This window comes from Myxine glutinosa, chromosome 12 (genome assembly GCF_964187855.1).
Source record: "Myxine glutinosa chromosome 12, kmMyxGlut1.1, whole genome shotgun sequence".
Classification (NCBI taxonomy): Eukaryota; Metazoa; Chordata; class Myxini; order Myxiniformes; family Myxinidae; genus Myxine; species Myxine glutinosa.
In genome coordinates, this window is record NC_136272.1 from 59,740,027 (window position 1) to 59,764,641 (window position 24,615).

At 43.7% G+C, this 24,615-nt stretch overlaps 1 protein-coding gene across 1 annotated transcript in view; it reads left to right on the plus strand.

The window, feature by feature from the left end:
• The first annotated feature begins 1,333 nt into the window (after window positions 1-1,333).
• C12H1orf198 (chromosome 12 C1orf198 homolog) overlaps window positions 1,334-24,615 on the plus strand; it is a 30,844-nt gene continuing 7,562 nt past the window's right edge. Inside the window, exons 1-4 of the mRNA XM_068131760.2 lie at window positions 1,334-1,828; window positions 13,374-13,424; window positions 13,543-14,012; window positions 20,114-20,285. Coding sequence (XP_067987861.2) covers window positions 1,550-1,828; window positions 13,374-13,424; window positions 13,543-14,012; window positions 20,114-20,285 — 972 coding nt within the window. The 5' untranslated portion in view covers window positions 1,334-1,549. The remainder of the gene's footprint in view (window positions 1,829-13,373; window positions 13,425-13,542; window positions 14,013-20,113; window positions 20,286-24,615) is intronic.

Sequence of the window (24,615 nt, forward strand, 5' to 3'; positions counted from 1 at the left end):
CAGGCAGTTTGTTTCCGACCAGAAAACCAAGATGGCTGCCATATTATTTTGTCTGGGTGCCATGCGCTGAACAGAAACGTATATGGCATGCTCATTGACAACACACAGACAGCGGTGTAGCTACCAGGCGCTATCTTGGTCAGCACCACTGAACTGAAAATATATAGAATGACCATTGCCATTAACACCACACAGATGGAGATGTAGCTTCCGGGCGCCATCTTGGTTGGCACTCGATGCTGGGCGATGGTGATTTCCGTCATGCGTTTGCACGTAATTCAGAGCGAAAAGCGATTGCGTTTTTTCACCTTTTGTGCGATCGTTTTTCAATAGGAAACCTATCACAGTTACTACAACACTTTCCTTTATCCTTTCCTTTTCACAACTTCCATAGCACTATGGACAATGAATTAAACGTCTTTGAAACAGCTGTGAAACGTCTTTCCACAACCCTTCAGTAACCGATTGGAGCAGTTTATTGCCGCACAAAATGGCATTTTAACAATAAATTGTCTGGCTTTTAAAATCTGGGACACATTCAAAACAAGAGATCCGCGAAGCGAGTCGGTTGAGTCATGCTAACCAAGATGGCGACACGGCGGCTACACTTTTCACGGAGTATGAGCGTTCTATATACGTATTTTTAATTCAGTGGTCAGCACTCGATACTGGGCGCCATCTTGGTCAGCCCTCGATGTCAGGCACAATCTTGGTCGAACTCGATGCCGGGTGCCATATTGGTCAGCCCTCGATGCCGGGCGCCATCTTGGTCAGCCCTCGATGCCGGGTGCCATATTGGTCAACCCTCGATGCCGGGCGCCATCTTGGTCAGCCCTCGATGCCGGGTGCCATATTGGTCAGCCCTCGATGCCGGGCGCCATCTTGGTCAGCCCTCGATGCCGGGTGCCATATTGGTCAGCCCTCGATGCCGGGTGCCATATTGGTCAGCCCTCGATGCCGGGTGCCATATTGGTCAGCCCTCGATGCCGGGTGCCATATTGGTCAGCCCTCGATGCCGGGTGCTATCTTGGTCAGCCCTCGTCCCCTTCGGATGGACGTTAAACTTCGTATTCCCGGAAAAGTACGGTATTCGGAACCGAATCGAAAACCAAAATTCCCGGAATGGCCATTCTGAGTTGAAACCACCGATCCCCCAGACGCAGAGCGGACACTCTCGACGATTACACTATTAAATCTGGTTCAGAAAAAGAAAATTCAACCAGAAATGAAAATCCACCATCGCTGCATATTCTGCAGCTTATACAAACCATGGTGGTATAGTTCACAAAGGTTTTGATTGTTATTGTTATTATTATTTTTGCAATACCGCCTCTTCCTACCGAATCATGGCCTATTAGTGTGATAGTATACATGATTTTGTTTACTGTAAATGTATGGCGTGAAAATAGCTTTTGAGATACGAAAATGCTGTTGGACGAATTGTATTGAAAGAAGAAGAAGAAGAAGCCTAGGAGTCTTGGGAAGTTGATGTTGATGAAGAAGCGTCATAGTCGGAGTGAAGCGGGCGTGGATCGGTCCGGACGTAGCGATGGAGTCCCGAGCGAGCGAATATTTTGCGTCGATGAACCCAATGGCGAATCGTATAATGACCGATATTGAAGAGTTCAGGCGGCGTTATGGGTCGCGCTGGGAGCAGCTGGACGTCCGTGAGCAGGACGATCTGCTTGATGCGGCTCTGATCAGGGAAGATGTGAGGGCGCGTTACAAGACCCGGGCGCAGCTGCTTGGTGACGGACGGCCCGAGGTGCCATGCTTCCCGAGAATGAAAATTCAACCTGGGCAGAAGATCGTGCATTTCAAAGAGGAGGTAAAGCCTGCTGGTGGAGATCCCAAAGATCTTTAGTAAAGAAGAGAGGGAAAGGAGGACTTAAGTGGGGGTGCTGTATGATTGGGGGGGGGGGGGGGGGGGGGGAGGGGGGGTGCATGATGTTGCTGTATAGTGTATGATTGGGGAGGATGCATGATGTTTCTGTATAGTGTATGATTGGGGAGGGTGCATGATGTTGGTTTGTGATTGGGGAGGGTGCATGATGCTGCTGTATGATTGGGGAGGGTGCATGATGTTAGTTTGTGATTGAGGGGGGTGCATGATGTTGCTGTATGATTGGGGAGGATGCATGATGTTGCTGTATAGTGTATGATTGGGGAGGATGCATGATGTTTCTGTATAGTGTATGATTGGGGAGGGTGCATGATGTTGGTTTGTGATTGGGGAGGGTGCATGATGCTGCTGTATGATTGGGGAGGGTGCATGATGTTAGTTTGAGATTGAGGGGGGTGCATGATGTTGCTGTATGATTGGGGAGGATGCATGATGTTGCTGTATAGTGTATGATTGGGGAGGATGCATGATGTTTCTGTATAGTGTATGATTGGGGAGGGTGCATGATGTTGGTTTGTGATTGGGGAGGGTGCATGATGCTGCTGTATGATTGGGGAGGGTGCATGATGTTAGTTTGTGATTGAGGGGGGTGCATGATGTTGCTGTATGATTGGGGAGGATGCATGATGTTGCTGTATGATTGGGGAGGGTGCATGATGTTGGTTTGTGATTGGGGAGGGTGCATGATGTTGGTTTGTGATTGGGGAGGGTGCATGATCTTGGTTTGTGATTGGGGAGGATGCATGATGTTGGTTTGTGATTGGGGAGGATGCATGATGTTGGTTTGTGATTGGGGAGGGTGCATGATGTTGGTTTGTGATTGGGGAGGATGCATGATGTTGGTTTTGTGATTGGGGAGGATGCATGATGTTGGTTGTGATTGGGGAGGATGCATGATGTTGGTTTGTGATTGGGGAGGATGCATGATGTTGGTTTGTGATTGGGGAGATGCATGATGTTGGTTTGTGATTGGGGAGGATGCATGATGTTGGTTTGTGATTGGGGAGGGTGCATGATGTTGGTTTGTGATTGGGGAGGATGCATGATGTTGTTTGTGATTGGGGAGGATGCATGATGTTGGTTGTGATTGGGGAGGATGCATGATGTTGGTTTGTGATTGGGGAGGATGCATGATGTTGGTTTGTGATTGGGGAGGATGCATGATGTTGGTTTGTGATTGGGGAGGAGTGCATGATGTTAGTTTTTTGTATATATATATATATATATATATATATATATATATATATATATATATATATATAATATATATATATAATATATATATATATACAGATCCGCTTGTAATCTCCTCCTTTCTAATGTATAAAGTCCTGTCTCCTTCAGCCGCTCCTCATAGTAAGTCTAGTTGTTTTCCTCCTATTCCCTTTATAAGGGTAAGGTCTGATTGATTGCACCAAGCACCTGCCTTGCTTGATCACGATACTCCTCCACTCTAATCTGTCTTCGGCCAACTCGGTCCACTCTTCTACCTCCCCCACCTTACTGAAATTCCTCTTCACACAATCCTCCCATCTCAACCATGGTCTACCTCTTTTCCTCCTACCTCGTTTCCACAACCTATCCGCTCTCTTTGCCATTCTCTTCCCCCATCCATACCGAATGTCCAGCCCATCTCAGCCGGCATTTCACAAATCTTCCCAGCAATCTCATCTGCACACCAAGGTCCCCCTTCAGTTCATCCAATCTCCTTCGATCCACACTCTTCACTCCCACAATCCCCCTGACCCAGTTGTTCTCGCACACCTGCAGCCTTTGTGGTTGTCTTTCTGTCGGTGTCACCGTCTCCAGACCGTAAAGGTAGAGCAGCATTATGCATGACATCTGAACCTTTCCTTTCAATCTTCTTAAAATCTTTGTCTGCCATTACACCTCCATCTTCCATGCATTCGCACCCACCTGAATCCTCCGCCCTTCTGCATCTGACTTACCATCCCCGGGTCAATGTTCCACCCCAGATACTCAAACCTATTTCCTTGTCTGATCTCCATCTCTTCGAACCCGATATTCATTTCTTGTCTCTGCTGCCCCAACCCACATCACCTCCATCATCACCTCCAGCTCATTTTAAGTCCACGTTTCTCAAATGCCTCCTTCCACTCCCTTAGTTATTTCTGCATCTCCCTCCCACTCTCCACCACAACAAGATAATCCGCATACGACGGATATCCTCCCCAGAATATCTTTTTCATGTTTACCTTCCTGCTTACCAGCTCCATCGCCATGATAGACGAGTGGGCTGAGTTGTTAGCTCACTTGTTAGCTAGCTCACCCCAGAATCGGTCTCGACCAAACGGAACCCTCTCTATGGCAGCTATGTTGGGGAATGTTGATTTCTTGTTGGGAACGTGGATGGGGAATATTCCTTTCTGGATGAGGTGAAGGGAATGTTGAGGTGCATTCTGGGTATGGGAGAATGTGTTTATTTCTGAAAGGCAGTGTTTGGGGAAGATCATGATTTGTTCCTGTTCCTTGTCTGACCATATTCCTAATCTTCATCTTTCTCATTTCCTGTCTCCACATGTGCTTATTTTGCTCTGGTTTCTTCATCTGCTTCTGCTGTTCCGCTGTGCCTGTCTGACCAGCCTTGCTTCTGTCTGACTCTGTCCACTTGGAATGTAAAGTTTATTTGTTTAATTTTTAAATCTATAAATATCTGTGGAATGTTGAGAATGGCCGAGCCAGAAACGATATTTTAAAAATGTTTCCCCACAGAGGCCATGGAAACGGCCTGAAGTTCTCTGGCTTTCACCGAACCATGTGCAGAAAGCGGGATCCTGGAAGTCCGAGTGCAGGGTCTCATTGGCTTCCGATGCAATGAGTCATTTTGTTTTCCTTGTTCTGTGTTGAATGATCTTTATCCGTTGTGTGATCAATAAACGTTTCTCTCGTATTCAATTCTGTCCAATTAACGCAGTCTGTTTAAAGTTCTTGTGTTTTTCTTTTTTTACAGGCAGGATTTATTTGACCGTGGTCCTGGTCTGAAATCGTGTGAAAGATACCCATGGGATATTTTTTGATTACATGTTGTTGTAGTTTTTTTGTTTGATCTAATAGTCTAATCCCTTTGTAAGCCTGGTGTTGGCTTAGCGGTTAGGGTGCCGGCTTGGGATCCTCGGATCCTGGGTTCGAATCCCGGTCGATCGCTGAATTAACGCCAGGGGGTTGACTCAACCTGTCATCCTTCCGAGGTCGGCAAATTGAGTACCAGCTTGCTGGGATGAATGATCATGGTGTGTACCCCGGTTTAGAATAGGTACACCGTATCCCTGCGCATCGTAAGAGGCGACTGAGGGTTGGCGTCAGGAAGGGCATCCGGCCATAAAAACATTGCCTCAAACAGGGAACCACGATTGTCATGGGGCCCGCAAGGCTAACCCCCGCTCCAGCGGGGAAAATGGCCTTAAAACGATCATTCATTCATTCATTCCTTTGTGCTTCTAATTTAGCGTGTAAATGGTGTTACCAGACGCTGTGGTTTTAATGGTTAGAGCGTCCAATCGGAGTCTGGGAGGTCAATGGTTCAAACCCCGCCCGAGTCATACTTTAAAAATGGTATGTGCTGCTGCCTTGCTTATGTTGAGCACGGACAATCCCCATATTAGCATCGGTTAGCATCCATTGGGAGGAGGAAATTCCTCCTTAGGAAATACCCCGCTGAGTGCAGTGAGAAAAACGGCGCCATTGTTGTGGCATTGTCAATACCCAGAGTACCGCGGGGAGCGACGACACTTCCCAAAAGCTGCGTGTACCTGTGTTTGTCTTGTCTAACAGTCCTGTGTTGTCTCATGTCCAGTACTGGGCTGTATGCGCTTGTGTGGCAGCTTCATTACTAGCCTTAGATTTCTTTTTAAAGTGTGTCATTCTGAGGAAATCGTTGCGACCGAGTTATCCTTCGAGCTTCGAGGGCTTTTTTATTAATTATTTATTTTGTTCACAAAGACGAGGCTCGTGGGAGTGAGACTACAGTGGAAAGAGAGAAAACACACCAACAGCAGGGTGGGGTATATTTTGAAGGAGAGGAAAAATACCGGAGTGAACAAGTTGGATACAAGCACAATAAAGGGGATTGAAATGGCGGTTGGTTCCAAATTGCTGAAAAGGTTGGTGCAGGGAGGGGGGGGGGGGGGGGGGGGACAATAGCATGGAATTTTGAAAGGTGGGCTCAGAGGTCTAATGAGGGTAGAGGATATGAGTATGGATGGGGACAGTGCATCACCAGAGGAGGTTATTTATTATTTTGTATGCAGCCTGCGGCTGTTGGTTACATCACCGCTGAGAGCGTGGCTGTGCCGCTGATGCAGTGCCCACTGTTTCCAGTAAGCTGGTACTTTACTCATTTTGCTGACTTCAGAAGGATGGCAGGCTGAGACAACCCACCTGGTGTAATTTATCGGCACGATGGGGGCTCCAACTCAAGACCCTAAGATCTTAAGCCAGCCATCTTGACCATTAAGCCAACACAAGGCTTACCTGAGGAGGTGAACAGTTATCATACGGCCCTTGAGGATGAACGAGAATCAACCGACCGAGGAAGTTGGTTCCACGCAGTATGGAAAAGGGAAGAGTAAATGGGTGGAGCCAGTGAGCTTGGATTTTGGGAGTTTCACCAGAAGTGGGTTATTGGCAGACCATGTGCACCATACAGATATCTGGGGAAGGGTGTGGGGTTCTGAGCTTGAAAAGGGCAGAAGATGCAAGACAGCAGTAAATGAATACGAGGTCATCACCCTCGACGTCCAGAGTTTAAGCTTTCTCACAGGATATTCCAATGATGTCAAGGGCCTCTGCGACAGGGGTGCCAGCCTAAAGGGGAGAGCATCGAGCTATGCTTGAGGTTCTCATATGTTTTTAGAATTTCTGATTTTCCGGAGAAAGGCTCGCCACGACACAAAATATGGCTTAATGTGCTGAAAACTATGAGCCACGATTGGTATTACTTTGCTACATTAGTTCGATTCGAAGTGAGTGGGCATTTAAAGTGGGTGGACCTTCAACCAGTATGGAGTCTCCATACTTGCGAGCATTGAAAAGGAAGTCAGTGCAGGTGTGTACCGATGAAAGTCGCTTCTTCAACGGACTTTTTGAAAAACTGCCATCAAGGAAACGCTTTTGTGTTTGGAGGATGAAGAAGAACATGTTCAAAAAGTCATTTGTACCATGCTAAATTCGAATTCCTACCCATTTTGCTGGTTCGTCCATCTTCCATAATTTTATATTTTATATCTTTTATTTTGTTTTCTTATTCCCTTTGTGTTTTATGTTTTTATGATGGTCAAACTTGTGGTGTCACCAAATAATAATTTCCCTGAATATGGAACAATAAAGATTCTTATTATTGATTCGGTTTAGAATAGGTACACCGTATCCCTTTCGTGTCGTAAGAGGCGACTGAAGGGGTTGGCGTCAGGAAGGGCATCCGGCCATCAAAACATTGCCTCAAAAAGAGAACCATGACAATTACGACTACATATGGGCAGGGTACAGCCCGAAGTGGACATCGTTTTCTGAGGTTTGGGACATGGAATGTAGGAACAATGACAGGGAGATCAGGAGAAGTGGGGGAAGTATTGGTCAGAAGAAGAGTGGACATATGTTGTGTGCAGGAGATGAGATGGAAGGGAAGTGGTGTGAGAATGGTGAAGGGTAGGCAGGGACAGAAATATATAGTTTGTGTGGCAAGGGTGCCTGGAGGGCGTGAATGGTGTTGGTGTCCTGTTTTCTGAGGAGTTTGTAGACAGTGTGGTGAGTGTGACTAGAGTGAGTGAAAGGTTGATGATCGTGAAAATGATGATTGGAAAGCTCTTGGTGAACATCATCTCGGGATATGCTCCGCAGGTTGGTCGGAGCGATGAAGAGAAGGACAAGTTCTGGTGTGCGATAGAGAAGCTGATGGAAAACGTGAAAGATGAGGAAGTTGTTGTGGTAGGAGGAGACCTAAATGGACATGTGGGAAGGAGTATGGATGGTTTTGAGGGAGTTCATGGGGGTTACGGATATGGTGTGAGAAATGGAGAAGGTGAAAGGATTTTGGAGTTTGCTGATGGAGCTGATTTGTTGATTTGTAATACTCAGTTCCAGAAAGAGGATAATAAGCTTGTTACATACACGGCAGGTGGGTCGACGACAACCGTCGACTACCTGATGGTGCGTACGTGAGACAGTGGGCACCTCCGGGACACAAAGGTGATCCCGGGGGAGGAGGCTGTTTCACAGCACCACTTGGTTGTCTGCGACATAAGGGTGAAAGGTGCGAGGAGAGCTCGGCAGGTGAAGTACCAACCGAGAACGAAGGTGTGGAGGTTGAAAGAGGTGACAGTGAGGGAGGCATTAAAAGAGAGGCTGAGTATGGTAGAGGATGATGTGGTTGAGCTTGAAAGTGGTTGGATGTCAATGAAAGCTAGTCTGTTGGGAGCCGTTGGTGAGGTATGTGGATGGACAAAAGGACCACAGAGACACTCGGAAACATGGTGGTGGGATGATGAAGTTGGAAAGAAGATTGACGAGAAGAGGAAGAAGTTCAAGGAGTGGCAGAAGGCGAAGGGTACGGGAGCAGAAAAAGCAGAGCATGAAAGTTATAAGGCAGCCAAGAAGGCTGCAAAGAAAGAGGTAGCAAAGGCGCAGGAGGCATGTAGGAAAATGTTCGGAGAACGCTTGGATTTGGAAGAGGGTCAGAGAGCGGTATTCAGGATTGCAAAGCAGATATCGAAAGAGAGGTGTGATGTGATGGGGGTGAGTTGCTTGAAGGATGAAGTGGGACAAATCGTTGTGGACCCAGATGGAATTTAAGGAAGATGGAAGAGATATATGGAAATACTGTTGAATGCAGAGAATGAATGGGATGGCAACATAGAGAGTAACCCAGTTTTAGGACCGGCAGAGAAGATAACCGAGAAGGAAGTTGAGGAAGCGATAAAAGCAATAAAGAGTAGAAAAGCGGGAGGGCCGACGGGAGTTGTGGGAGATATGTTGAAGGCAGCGGGAAATTGGGGTGTGAAGAGAATGACAAAGATCTGCAATCTGGTGGTGAAAGAAGGCCGCATTCCAGTGGATTGGGAACTGAGTACCCTCGTCCCTCTATACAAGGGGAAGGGTGAGCCTCTGGACTGCGGCTTGTATCGAGCGATAAAGTTATTGGAGCATGGAATGAAGGTATTGGAAAGGGTGTTGTCGAGGAGGATAAGGAAGAAAGTGAAGATTGACGAAATGCAGTTTGGATTTATGCCAGGAAGAGGAACGACACGCGCTTTTTATTGTGAGGCAGTTGAAGGAGAAGTATATGGAGAAGAGGAAGAAGTTGTTTCTTGGGTTTGTTGATCTGGAGAAAGCATTCGATAGGGTTCCACGTGAAGTAGTGACATGGGCATTGAGGAAGTTAGTAGTGGAGGAATGGTTGATCAGAGTAGTGATGGCAATGTACAAAAGAGCGCGCACAGCTGTAAGGACGAAGGACTGGAACAGTGGTGAGTTTGAGGTGAAGGTGGGAGTGCATCAGGGGTCGGTACTAAGTCCACTACTATTTGTAGCTGTGATTGAGGTGCTGGCTCAGAACGTAAAGGAGGGTTTACCATGGGAGTTGTTGTATGCAGATGATCTGGTGGTGTTTGCAGAAAGTATGGATGGACTGAAGGAGAAGATGAACAAGTGGAAGGAATGCATAGAGGCAAAAGGTCTGAAGAAGAATATCGGAAAAACGAAGGTGATGGCAAGTGGTAACGCATGTGGTGAGGTGGAAAGAACTGGGAAGTGGCCGTGTGCTGTGTGCAGGAAGGGTGTCGTAGTGAATTCCATTCAATGTACAATGTGCGCTGAGTGGGTTCATCAAAAATGTAGTGGTTTGAGAGGGTCATTAACCAGTGTGGCAGCTACATTCAAGTGTAAGGTGTGCACAAAGGGAGCTGCAGATGGAGGAAGTGTTGAGTTGGATCTTGGAGATGGTGTGAAAACATTTTGTTACCTAGGAGACATGCTGAATGGAGAAGGTGGATCAGACTCGGCAACGGTTGCTCGAGTGAGATGTGCATGGAAGAAGTTTCGGGAACTGAGTGGTGTGCTGACGAGGAGGGGAGTGTCGTTGAAGCTGAAGGGAAAGGTGTATGCTGCATGTGTGAGAAGTGTTATGATTTATGGGAGCGAGACATATGTAATGAATGTAGAGCAGCAACGAAGGCTGGAAAGGGTGGAAATGCGAATGGTTCGGTGGATGTGTGGAGTATCGTTGAGAGAGAGGACGACAAATGATGAATTGCGAAAGATGATGGGAATAGAGCCTGTGATGGATGCTGTGAAGAGAAACAGGTTGAGATGGTTTGGTCATGTTTTGAGGAAGGATGAAAGTGACTGGTTGAGAAGAGTGATGGAAATGAATGTAGAAGGAAGTAGAGGAAGGGGGAAGACCGAGAAAGACTTGGCTAAAGATGGTCGAAGAATAAATGCGGGCAAGGGGGTTAACAAGGGGAGATGCAGAAAATCGGGCAAAATGGAGAACATTGTCATGGGGACCGCAAGGCTAACCCCCGTTCTTGCAGGGAAAATGGCCTTAAAATGCCTGTTGTTGTTGTTGTATTATTGATTCTGTTGTGCAAGCCATACTTTGCTTTTAAACTCTATTTTATTTGTCCACGAGTCCAACAAGCAAAAGGGAAAACTACACATTTTAACTACCTATAAACCTGCTCAGGAGAAGTGTGGGGAAGTTGGGGAAAATAGATTTTTTAAATCATGGCTAATAATCCCCCCAGCAGGGGTCAGTAAACCACTTGCACTGTGGCACATGAACAGGTGAAAATTTTAAGCTGTCGATGACCTGAACCTGGGGACTACCAACACGTGAGATATGCCCAACCCTGTTTTTGTTTTTATATGATTTTTCTATGATTTTCAGATGGACACACACACACACACACACACACACACACACACACACACACACACACACACACACACACACACACACACACACACGAACATTGACCCTTTTGTTTTGTCTGGCAAAATTGGAATGGTGAAGAAGAGGTCAGCTCAAATGGGACGGAGAACGAATCATAATAAATGCCCAAGATCAAGGACACGACACCAATGGATTTTAAAAGATGGCGGGACTAAGCCGGACAGACAAGTGTAGATTCTGCAAGACAGAAACAGAAAGTACTAGTCACCTGCTCTCAGGATGCAAAAAACTATTATCGGAACAACTTTACACACAACGGCACAACAAAGTATGCAAAGTGATTCATTGGCATATCTGCAAAAATGTAAACATCCCAGAACCAGAAAACTCATGGAAACACGATCCAAGGACAATCATTGAAAATGAGGACGTCGTGCTCACGTACGACCTGATGATTCCATCAAGCGTGAACATGGAAAACAAAGCATTGCGTCCGGACATTGTACTCAGGAACAAAAAGGAAAATACAGCATTGATGATTGAGATATCAGTACCCAGTGATTTTGGCCTAAAGAATGCAGAAATACCAGGACCTCAAAAATGAGGTCAAGAGATCATGGAAGCTGAAGAGCATCAAAATTGTACCAGTGATGATTGGAGCAACAGCAATGATGAAGAAGAACCTCACTGAGATTTTAAAAACCATCCCCGGGAATATTACCACAAATGAACTACAACTGGAGGCAATCCGGGGTTTGGTGGCGATCCTGAAAAGAGCCTTTGGAACAAAAGTTGAACAGTTTGGTCCATGAACCGTGATCCCTTACCGAAGAGGAGGTGGATACTTTGGTTTCTGGGAGGACTCCGTTCCACCTCCTGAAACCCGCAAATGGAGATAACAACCAACGACGCGCACACAGTCCCCTTCCGGTTCCACCAGAGGTAATGGGGAAAATAGGGTTAGTGACTTCAACTTTTTAATTTTTTTCCAAACTGTACCCTTAATTAACGTGTGCACATTGTTGTTGTGCTATTTCTTTTCATGAATAAAGGAGTTAAGAACATATAGTATTATTTTCCTGTATTAAGAACATAAAATAAAGTTGATTTGCTTGAGTTATTAACATCATGAAACTTACCTTTAATAATAATGATGATAAACTTGATCCAACAATTCAATGGCGATGTTGATGGCGACGATAAAGACAACTTGGTGGAGATGTTGGTGATTATGTTGGAGGTTTTCACGGGGTTATTGTATTTATGGCCCATGTTAATGAGGTGAATAAATGTAGAAAATAGTTTGCCAACTCTCGATTATAAATCCAAGCACATTGACCAGAATCCGCAAACCTCGTCTCGATAAATTCATCGCGACAGAGCGAATCCGCGAAGGGGAAAGCCGTGAATGGCAAGGTCCTCCTGTACTTCAATTTCAGTAAAATGGTTATTTTAAACATCGTTAAAAGAAATCCGGAAGTTTAGCGCTACTGAAGCAGTCTTATACACCAACCACCCATGTACACTAATAAGACGATGTCGAATGACAATTTAGACACTGGAGGCTTTATCGATTGGTCTATAGCCATTATGGCAGCCTCTTCTTCACCCCGATAAAAGTTCCACACTCTAATGCTATATATCGCATTGATTTGTGTTCTACAGTCTTAAAGTGTATAATTCAATTTAAATAAAGGTTTAAAGAGGTAGAAAGGTGGATAAGTAAATAAATTCTGTGTTTTACCGCCATTTTGCGCAGTGTCTATTACACCACCCTATCTAACACGTTACATTAGTTCTTTGTGCCTGTTGTATGTGTCCTTTTTGACATTTAAAAAACAGTAAGTTTTCCTGTTTTGAATGATTTTCGATGTTTGACTGCCAGACAGGCAGATAGAGTAAAATATTATCTCGCTCCTCTCTGCAAATGTGTCGGAATGAATTCTGAGCCAAGGTACGGTAAAAAGACAGACATGTCTTCCTGTTAATGATCCGATTCATGTTAAAAATGCAACTTTCGATTAAAAAAATTAGTTGCTCCTTGATCATAAACTGATAAGACGTACACTCGGACAGACAGATGGACAGATGGACATGAACCAATTGCTTAACCCCACTTTTTGCTTCGTGTGCACAGGGTGATAACCTCCCGGTGTTTATGCGTTTTATCTTGTGCTTGTATGAAGGAAGCAAAGAGCAACTGACAGTCTTGGAGCTCGCGTGCACGTTTAATGGTTCATCATATTTTCTTTTTCTTCTTTTTTACATTTAATTGCAAAAAATTGGTAGAAAATGGACTCTAATGGGAAATGTTTTTTCTATTGATCTGGTAGAACCTGATAACTCGTCCAATGCTCTCTCTCGCATGTTTCCTGCATTTTTTTTTTTGTCCGACAACCTGTTTGTGTATTCTCACTTCTGTCTCACCTCTCCTTCTTTAAAAAAAAAAAAAAAAATTGCTGAATAAAATCTCTAACCTACATTTTCATGTATCACAACTGCTTGGGTTAATGTTCATTTTTTAATTCTTGTTTTCTTTTTTGCCTGATTTTTGCTTTGCAGGATATAAAATGGCAAGATGAACACTCTGCCCCTTTCTCTTGGGAAACAAAGGTTTGTTGATTGAACAGCCTTTGGTAGACTTTCATTCACAGTACCAGTTTATTTATGATTCTTCAACCTGAGTGACCCATTCAAATTCCTCCCCCCATATGCTCTCGTTCCTTTGCAGAGTCAGATCGACCTGTCGCTCTCAGACTTTCCTCCTCTCGGTTCTCAATCTCTGTCCGAGGCCACTCCAAACATGGTGACTCGGCCAGCTCCTTCACGTGGCCATGCTCCATCTGGTGGAGTTACAGAGACGCTATCCCCGGCACGCAGAGGAGGTGCTGACGGCGTGGAGTTTGGAAAAGGGCTGAGCGGTCCTTTGGCTGCTCGATTGGCAGGAGAATCGGTGCGAATTGGTGGCAGCAGTGGCAGCATTGATGATGGTGATGATGATTATGAATGCTCTTCGCTTACTCCGAGCCAGATCAAGTTGTTGGAACGTGATGGGCAAGAGCGAAATGGAAGGTTTGATTCTTCTGGTACTGGGAGGGAGAAGGCCGGACAAGAAGCACCCTGGGTCAAAAGGCAACCCATCACCATCCCAGGTGGTGGATCTTTGGTGCTTGGAGGATCAGAAGTCGAACAACTGCCGAGGTTTGACATAGGACATTTAGTTGGGGATGAGGGGTGCGGGACGGAAGAAAAGTTCAAATGATGACTAAATTGGCTCTGACGTTGCTGACCTATGATATGGATTATATTATTAGGGATTCCCCTCAGGGTGGATTACAAGGAGAGTTTTTGAATCTACTTCCTTCATAGCGATACTGAAGCCGCCAGTACCGCAGATAACTCCACGGTGCGACGGATTGTTAACTACCCACAGACGTAGTCCGAGAGTTTGAATTTGGGTAGAATAGAGGGTCTAAATCCCACGTAATCTTCCCGGCAAATTAAACCCACCAGATGGAGTTCTGTGCTTCCCACCGTGCAACCGATTCCAGGATACGGCCGAGCTTTACCATAGATTACATGCTGGCGTCTAACTACCGGTGACGAAACGGCAAAGGTGACCTCCCTGATCCAGCTTACTATGTGTAATCATTGGAAACTGACCACCAGACGGTTTGAATGGGAATATAATTCAGGAATGCAAGTGTTTACAGGGCACGAAAAGCCACACATAAAAAGCCTTCTGTCTGCACAGAATTATTATGACTTAACACTATTAACTTGGGCTCCACATTCAATATGGGAAAAGAATGGCGACAATGACGATTCATTGGTGATACTGTCCTCTTCCTCACTTCCTCACAATGAAACTCTCTTCCTCACTCGCCCTGCACTGCCCTCTCTCCACCTCACCCCCAGGAATACCTTTGGCTACGGCTTCCCCTTCGCTCCCACCTTTTGTTCATATGTGTGTTGTACCGTCCACCAAACAGTGATGACTCCATCTACATCTCACTGTCTGATAATATGGACCAACTTCTATCTACCCATCCCAACTCTCTCTTCCTCATATGTGGTGATTTCAATTGTCACCATGCCAGTTGGCTGGGTGTGGGTACCTCTCTCACCAGCCATGGCTCTTCAGCAAAGGACTTCTGCGACTCACTGGGACTGACACAATCTGTCAATTTCCCGACCCGGATCTCAGTCAACGGAGCATCTTCTCTTCTGGATTTGGTTATGACAAACTTCCCTGAAAATGTCTGCTGCTCTTCTTCTGCTCCAATCGGCTCATCTGATCATGTGCTTGTCAAAGTGGACATCTCTCTGACCATTCTCAGAGAGCCTCCTCAGCGTCGACGAGTCTGGCATTTCACTCAGGCCAACTGGCACGGTCTTCAAGCAGCCATCAATCATCTGGACTGGTCTCCCATCTCTACCGCCTCTGACATCAACTCATCCTGGGAATTCTTTCAAAGTAAATTGCTCTCTCTCATGCACAGATTTATACCATCTCGTCTTCAGTTGTCATACCCTTCCTCCCGTCCATGGTGCACGGAATCTTGTGGTGAGGCTGTTGCCCTGAAACAACTTGCTTTCGTCTCCTGGAAAGCAAATCCAACGGAAGGAAATCTCATTTCCTTTCACAAAGCCCGAAACAAGTGTGTGTCCACCCTCAGGAGAGCCAGGAAACAATATCTCACCATTCTCAAGACCGAACTCTCTTATCTGTCTCCCTCTTCCAAATCCTGGTGGCGTCTGGTCAAATCTGTTTCTGGTGTTTGTTCCCCCTCCATCCCCTCCATCCCCTCCCTCACCTCAAACGGCTTAACGGCTGACTCCGCACGTGAAAAAGCTGAATGCCTCAACTCTGTGTTTGCCTCTAAATCTTGTGTCCCAAACCCATCCCTCTCTGTACCCACCGTACCCAGTCGTACCCAGCTGCTCCTGGACTCTGTGTCCTTTCCTCCTGACAAGGTGGAAAAGTTTCTGGCAACCCTCGACTCTGATTCTGCAACTGGTCCTGACGGCATCAGCCCACGGGTCCTAAAATCATGTGCTTCTGCACTTTCACTCCCTCTTTCTGTTCTCTTCACCCTCTCTTTTGCTCAAGGTCATCTGCCACCTGCTTGGAAATCAGCCAACATCACCGCTTTGCACAAAAAAGGTGCAAAAACAGATCCCAGCAACTACAGACCAATCAGCCTTCTCCCAATTATCAGCAAAGTCATGGAATCCATCATTGCTTCAGATATTAAATCTTTCCTCTTCTCCAATGGCTTGATCTCTGATCATCAATTTGGTTTCAGACCTGGTCACTCTACTCTGGACATGCTGCTTCTGCTTTCTCAACAATGGATGGAGGTCCTCAACGCCAAACAGGAAATTAGAGCTGTCTCCCTTGACATTTCACGTGCCTTCGATACGGTCTGGCACCCTGCTCTGCTCTCCAAACTCTCCTCCTTTGGTATCCATGGAAATCTCCACGCATGGCTGGCGGACTTCCTCTCTGGTCGTAGTCAACGTGTGGCCCTGAATGGGTTTCTCTCATCTCCTCTTCCTGTTCAGGCTGGAGTTCCCCAAGGTAGTGTTCTGGGCCCTGTGCTTTTTCTGGTCTTCATCAATGATCTCTCTGACTCTCTTGAAAATCCTCTCTATCTCTTTGCTGACGACTCTACTCTCTGTCGCTCCATTCCTCATCCCTCAGATCGGCAGTCTGCAGCCTCCTCACTCTCTGCAGACCTGGACAAAATCACAGACTGGTCAAACAAGTGGAACATGTCTTTCAATCCTGACAAATCTCACACTCTTACAATGTCTCTCCGAAAGGACCGACTGGACAACCCTCCCATCTACTTTCTCAACAATCCTCTCCAAGAAGTTCTGTCGCTCAAGCTTTTGGGTCTCACTATCTGCCATGATCTTTCTTGGGAAAACCACATTTCCAAGCTGGCCTCCAAAGCCAGTCGCCGACTGGGCATCCTCCGTCGTGCGAAGTCCTTCCTTGGCACACCTGAGCTCCTCACCACATACAAGGCTTTCATCCGCAGCTCAATGGAATACTGTTCCCCCCTCTGGGCTGGTGCTCCTGCCTCACACCTTGCTCGGCTTCACGCTGTTGAGGCCAAAGCTTTCAGAATCATTGGAATCTCCTGCGATGTAGTCAACGCCGAGGGCCTTTCACTCACTCACCGCAGGCAGGTTGGTGGTCTTTCTGTCTTCTACCGACTCCTCTCCGGCCTTGCTCCCCCAGCTCTCTCTGTGCTCTGTCCCCCCAATATTCCTTCAGGTCGCACAAGATCTGCCTGCAACCCTCTTCTGGTTAAACTGCCAAAGTCTAGGCTCTCTGCTCACCTTCACTCTTTCATTCCCCTTTTCTCCCGCCTCTGGAACAAACTCCCCCACTCCCTTCAATCCCACTCCTCCCTCCAGGTCTTTAAAACAGTTGTTCACCACCATCTCTTATCTTCCCCCATCGAAAACCTTGATCTTTTCTACCCCCGGTAATTCACCCCAGAGTCCTTGCAGTGTTCATATGTTTTAATCCTCTCCCACCTCCCCCCAAGTCCTCCCGATGTCCCTGCTCTCAAATGTTGTGTTTGTGTCCTTTCCCCTCTCTTTTGTGTCCTTCCCCCTCTCTCCCCATCTTGTCTACCGCTCCCCTTGTTTTTTTGTGTTTTGTGTGTCGGTTTGTCTTTTTGTGTGATTAATGTTAGCTCTTTCACGAGCCTCGATCTTGTATACAAAAAAAAACAAAAAAAAAAAAAAAAACTGAGATGGATGGGAGTGCTGAAAGCAGAAGTTAGGTTGGTGGATGGGATGCACAAGGGAACGAAAGGAAGAGTTTTGGTTGGTCCTGGGATGCTGGAGTTCAGTCCTGGAGTTGTCCGAATATCGGTTTGAGGTAGGAAAGCGCTCTCGGCCCACTTGTGTTATCATGGTGATGGAGCTGGTAAACATGAGTGGTATTGGTGGGGAGGATGTTTTATGTGGACTATGTGGCTGCTGTGGTGGAGAGTAGGCGGGATATGCAGGAAGTACTGGGGGAGTGGAAGGAGGCGTTTGGGAAGCAGGGGCTGAAGAAGAGTATGGAGAAGACTGAGGTGATGTGGGTTGGGCAGCAGAGAAAATAAATGAATATCAGGTTAAAGGCGAAGAAGATCTTACAGGAAAATATGTTTTAATATCTGGGGGAGGTGGAGAGGCTAGGAGGGGAGGGGACAGTGACTGGGGATGGTAAGTCCAAGACAGAGGAGCGGAAGAGGATTCAGGTGGGTGCGAGTGCATGGAGGGAGTAATGGCAGACGGAACAATATCTAGGAAATTGAAAGAGAAGGCTCTGATGTCGTGTGTAATGCCGACCTACTTCATGGTCTGGAGACGGTGACTGACAGAGGCTGCAGGTTTGTGAGAACAACCGCGTCAGGGAGATTGCGGGGGTGAAGAGGGTGGATAGAAGGAGAATGGATGAACTGAGGGAGGAGATGGCATGAGCTTGGCGGGGAGATTGGTGAAATGCTTACTAAGATGGGCTGGACACCTGGTGCGGACGAGGAAGAGAGAATGCCAAAGGGAATGGATAGGTTGAGGGAGCAAGGTAGGAGGAAAGGAGGTAAACCACGGTTGAGATGGGAGGATTGTGGGAAGAGGGATTTTAGTAAGATGGGGTTGGTAGGGGAGTCGAGGAGTATCGTGGTCACGGCAGGAGCTGACTCTTGGTGCCACTGAACCTCACCCCTTGTAAAAGGAAGAGTCCGTGGAGGGGAAGAAGAAGATTATATATAATCTTATGCATCATAAAAAAACTCTACACTGAAGGTTTACAAAAGCAAAGCTTCTAACTCAATGGAACAAGTGCTTGTCCAAAGATGGAGAATTCCTTGGAAAGTTTGTTTAGGTCGCATTTGTGTGATGCACGTACAAGCTGCTGTACCAGTGTCGATACGAGTCGAGGTCCCGTTTGAAGCACAATTGGTTTCAATAGGTTAATCCATTGGGTGTGTCTCGCCTTAACTGTGCACGCTTTGTGATAATCAGAGCTTCAAATGGAATCATTTCTCCTTGATTTGATAAATTGGACTATCCAGACACATAGTTAAATGTTAGCAATCTATTTGAAAATCTATTTCTATATTTTTCCTCTCCATTGATCTAACTCTTAAAGCTGACGAAGGTGCTTGTACCTGTATGGCCTGTGGGACGTAGACATCAATGTGCTTTTTACCTCCGCCACCAAAGGTGGATGGAGGTTGTGTTTTCACCCCTGTCTGTCTGTCTATCCGTTTGTAAACAAAATATCTCAAAAAGTTGTGGACGGATTTGGATGAAACTTGTTGGACACGTTGTGCGTCTAACAAGGAAGAATCGATTCAATTTTGGTGAAGATCCTGATCCGGTTAGTAGAATTTTTTAAATTGATTCTTCACCATTGAGTGATATGGCCAACCAGGTGGAGGTATGCTCTCTACTGAGTGCCGTTCTCGTATTGCATGAATTACAAAGACGACGGGAAACTTTGGATAAACACACGCATGGTATATGGGATTTTAACTCGGGTTCCCTGCAGGTGCTAACAGCCAGGTGTTCAGATGGGAACACCGACGGGCCGACTTTGTTCACGCAAAGCTCACCAAAGCGCAATGGAGCTTCCGAATGATCGACTTGTGTCTTGAACATTTATTGGTGCATTGCACGAACATCATTTTGAATCTCATCAAAAATTAGCAATGGTGCTTAAATAAATAAATAAAAATTCAGATCGAACATGCGCATAAATTATGGCATTCATAATCGACATTGCATACTTTTCCTGATGATTGTGGCACCTCGTGCCCAGGGTGACCGTCACCCTCTGATACACACGTCACTGTCGCCCTCTTACACGTGTGCACGTCAATGTCCCACGAAAACGTATTTTCTCTTTCTTCCCTCTATGTTCAGAACCAGTGTGGTGTAGTTGCGCCTCATGAATTGCTGAGGGACTCGGTTGTAAAAGTAAAGCAAATCGACCGAGTAGTACTTCTGACCTCCCGAGGCTCCATTTTGTACACTTTAGTTTGCCTCACCAACAACATGGAAACTGCTTCGGCTTGATTGGTCCATGATTTGCCTCCTCCAGTGTATTAGCAACAATCCTCCCTCTGCCATCATTGGTGATTTTACTTTAAATTTTTAAAATTTCTACTGTAACTTTGTTATGTGTGCTTGCTTTAAAATGTGGGGATTTGCTCACCGTTAAGGGTAGAGCACCTGACCCTACCCCCCCCCCCACCCCCCCACCTTTAATGTTCCAACCACTGCAGATGGAATCGGCAAAACTCGGACTCTCGGTCGGAACCCCCGATGCTTTCCGAGAATCTACTTCCAGTTGAGCCACAGAGACCACCACGTCTGGCGACACCACCAAAATCTGCGATGGACTCGCAGGACGGTCTCGGACAGGGCGAGGATGTGTTCGCTCCGGTCGTCTCTGAGGTTTGCATTGTGGAGCGTGACCTTTGTAGCTGTTTGTTTGTTTGACTGCTCTCGCAATTTTAGCTTGTATTGGCACAGCTTTCATTTGTGGGCCAAAAACACAAATGTATTCTTTTTATAATTCATTGAGACGTTCTGCGACGATTATAACTCTGTTAGCAAAAGATATGAGGATCATCTTGGGATTCTAAAATGACAGTGCGGGCTCATCTGTTCGTTGTGATGTATGAAAGAAATTTGAGACTGTTTGCAGTTTTCATGGCTTTGTCTTGTAGTTTTCATTGCTTTGTTTTGTAGTTTTCATGGCTTTGTCTTGTAGTTTTCATTGCTTTGTTTTGTAGTTTTCATTGCTTTGTCTTGTAGTTTTCATTGCTTTGTTTTGTAGTTTTCATTGCTTTGTCTTGTAGTTTTCATTGCTTTGTCTTGTAGTTTTCATCGCTTTGTTTTGTAGTTTTCATCGCTTTGTCTTGTAGTTTTCATTGCTTTGTCTTGTAGTTTTCATCGCTTTGTTTTGTAGTTTTCATCGCTTTGTTTTGTAGTTTTCATTGCTTTGTTTTGTAGTTTTCATCGCTTTGTTTTGTAGTTTTCATTGCTTTGTTTTGTAGTTTTCATCGCTTTGTCTTGTAGTTTTCATTGCTTTGTTTTGTAGTTTTCATCGCTTTGTTTTGTAGTTTTCATCGCTTTGTTTTGTAGTTTTCATTGCTTTGTCTTGTAGTTTTCATTGCTTTGTTTTGTAGTTTTCATTGCTTTGTCTTGTAGTTTTCATTGCTTTGTCTTGTAGTTTTCATCGCTTTGTTTTGTAGTTTTCATCGCTTTGTCTTGTAGTTTTCATTGCTTTGTTTTGTAGTTTTCATTGCTTTGTTTTGTAGTTTTCATTGCTTTGTCTTGTAGTTTTCATTGCTTTGTTTTGTAGTTTTCATTGCTTTGTCTTGTAGTTTTCATTGCTTTGTCTTGTAGTTTTCATCGCTTTGTTTTGTAGTTTTCATCGCTTTGTCTTGTAGTTTTCATCGCTTTGTCTTGTAGTTTTCATTGCTTTGTTTTGTAGTTTTCATTGCTTTGTTTTGTAGTTTTCATTGCTTTGTTTTGTAGTTTTCATGGCTTTGTTTTGTAGTTTTCATTGCTTTGTCTTGTAGTTTTCATTGCTTTGTTTTGTAGTTTTCATCGCTTTGTTTTGTAGTTTTCATTGCTTTGTCTTGTAGTTTTCATTGCTTTGTTTTGTAGTTTTCATCGCTTTGTTTTGTAGTTTTCATCGCTTTGTTTTGTAGTTTTCATCACTTTGTATTGTAGTTTTCATTGCTTTGTTTTGTAGTTTTCATTGCTTTGTCTTGTAGTTTTCATCGCTTTGTTTTGTAGTTTTCATCACTTTGTATTGTAGTTTTCATTGCTTTGTTTTGTAGTTTTCATTGCTTTGTCTTGTAGTTTTCATTGCTTTGTTTTGTAGTTTTCATTGCTTTGTTTTGTAGTTTTCATCGCTTTGTCTTGTAGTTTTCATTGCTTTGTTTTGTAGTTTTCATTGCTTTGTTTTGTAGTTTTCATTGCTTTGTCTTGTAGTTTTCATCGCTTTGTTTTGTAGTTTTCATTGCTTTGTTTTGTAGTTTTCATTGCTTTGTTTTGTAGTTTTCATTGCTTTGTTTTGTAGTTTTCATTGCTTTGTTTTGTAGTTTTCATCGCTTTGTTTTGTAGTTTTCATCGCTTTGTCTTGTAGTTTTCATTGCTTTGTTTTGTAGTTTTCATTGCTTTGTTTTGTAGTTTTAATTGCTTTGTTTTGTAGTTTTCATCGCTTTGTTTTGTAGTTTTCATTGCTTTGTCTTGTAGTTTTCATTGCTTTGTTTTGTAGTTTTCATCGCTTTGTCTTGTAGTTTTCATCGCTTTGTCTTGTAGTTTTCATGGCTTTGTTTTGTAGTTTTCATTGCTTTGTTTTGTAGTTTTCATCGCTTTGTCTTGTGGTTTTCATTGCTTTGTCTTGTAGTTTTCATTGCTTTGTCTTCTAGTTTTCATGGCTTTGTTTTGTAGTTTTCATCGCTTTGTTTTGTAGTTTTCATTGCTTTGTTTTGTAGTTTTCATCGCTTTGTCTTGTAGTTTTCATTGCTTTGTTTTGTTGTTTTCATCGCTTTGTTTTGTAGTTTTCATTGCTTTGTTTTGTAGTTTTCATTGCTTTGTTTTGTAGTTTTCATCGCTTTGTTTTGTAGTTTTCATCGCTTTGTTTTGTAGTTTTAATTGCTTTGTTTTGTAGTTTTCATTGCTTTGTTTTGTAGTTTTCATTGCTTTGTTTTGTAGTTTTCATTGCTTTGTTTTGTAGTTTTCATCGCTTTGTTTTGTAGTTTTCATCGCTTTGTTTTGTAGTTTTAATTGCTTTGTTTTGTAGTTTTCATTTCTTTGTTTTGTAGTTTTCATTGCTTTGTCTTGTAGTTTTCATTGCTTTGTTTTGTAGTTTTCATCGCTTTGTTTTGTAGTTTTCATCGCTTTGTCTTGTAGTTTTCATTGCTTTGTTTTGTAGTTTTCATTGCTTTGTTTTGTAGTTTTCATTGCTTTGTTTTGTAGTTTTCATTGCTTTGTTTTGTAGTTTTCATCGCTTTGTTTTGTAGTTTTCATTGCTTTGTCTTGTAGTTTTCATTGCTTTGTTTTGTAGTTTTCATCGCTTTGTTTTGTAGTTTTCATCGCTTTGTCTTGTAGTTTTCATTGCTTTGTTTTGTAGTTTTCATTGCTTTGTTTTGTAGTTTTCATTGCTTTGTTTTGTAGTTTTCATCGCTTTGTTTTGTAGTTTTCATCGCTTTGTCTTGTAGTTTTCATTGCTTTGTCTTGTAGTTTTCATTGCTTTGTTTTGTAGTTTTCATTGCTTTGTTTTGTAGTTTTCATTGCTTTGTTTTGTAGTTTTCATCGCTTTGTTTTGTAGTTTTCATTGCTTTGTCTTGTAGTTTTCATTGCTTTGTTTTGTAGTTTTCATCGCTTTGTCTTGTAGTTTTCATTGCTTTGTTTTGTAGTTTTCATCGCTTTGTTTTGTAGTTTTCATCGCTTTGTTTTGTAGTTTTCATCGCTTTGTTTTGTAGTTTTCATTGCTTTGTCTTGTAGTTTTCATGGTTTTGTCTTGTAGTTTTCATGGCTTTGTTTTGTAGTTTTCATTGCTTTGTTTTGTAGTTTTCATTGCTTTGTTTTGTAGTTTTCATTGCTTTGTCTTGTAGTTTTCATGGCTTTGGCTTGTAGTTTTCATGGCTTTGTTTTGTAGTTTTCATCGCTTTGTTTTGTAGTTTTCATTGCTTTGTTTTGTAGTTTTCATTGCTTTGTTTTGTAGTTTTCATTGCTTTGTTTTGTAGTTTTCATTGCTTTGTCTTGTAGTTTTCATCGCTTTGTCTTGTAGTTTTCATGGCTTTGTTTTGTAGTTTTCATGGTTTTGTCTTGTAGTTTTCATCGCTTTGTCTTGTAGTTTTCATGGCTTTGTTTTGTAGTTTTCATTGCTTTGTTTTGTAGTTTTCATCGCTTTGTTTTGTAGTTTTCATCGCTTTGTTTAAACATTGCCTCAAAACAGGGAACCATGATTGTCATGGGGCCCGCACGGCCAACCCCTGCTCTAGCGGGGACGAAATGGCCTTAAAAAAAAAAAATTGCTTTGTTTTGTAGTTTTCATTGCTTTGTTTTGTAGTTTTCATTGCTTTTTTTTGTAGTTTTCATCGCTTTGTTTTGTAGTTTTCATTACTTTGTTTTGTAGTTTTCATTGCTTTGTTTTGTAGTTTTCATTGCTTTGTCTTGTAGTTTTCATTGCTTTGTCTTGTAGTTTTCATTGCTTTGTCTTGTAGTTTTCATTGCTTTGTTTTGTAGTTTTCATCGCTTTGTTTTGTAGTTTTCATCACTTTGTTTTGTAGTTTTCATCGTTTTGTCTTGTAGTTTTCATGGCTTTGTTTTGTAGTTTTCATTGCTTTGTCTTGTAGTTTTCATGGCTTTGTTTTGTAGTTTTCATGGCTTTGTTTTGTAGTTTTCATCGCTTTGTTTTGTCGTTTTCATTGCTTTGTCTTGTAGTTTTCATGGCTTTGTTTTGTAGTTTTCATGGCTTTGTTTTGTAGTTTTCATTGCTTTGTCTTGTAGTTTTCATGGCTTTGTTTTGTAGTTTTCATCGCTTTGTTTTGTAGTTTTCATTGCTTTGTTTTGTAGTTTTCATTGCTTTGTTTTGTAGTTTTCATTGCTTTGTTTTGTAGTTTTCATTGCTTTGTTTTGTAGTTTTCATTGCTTTGTCTTGTAGTTTTCATCGCTTTGTCTTGTAGTTTTCATGGCTTTGTTTTGTAGTTTTCATTGCTTTGTTTTGTAGTTTTCATCGCTTTGTTTTGTAGTTTTCATTGCT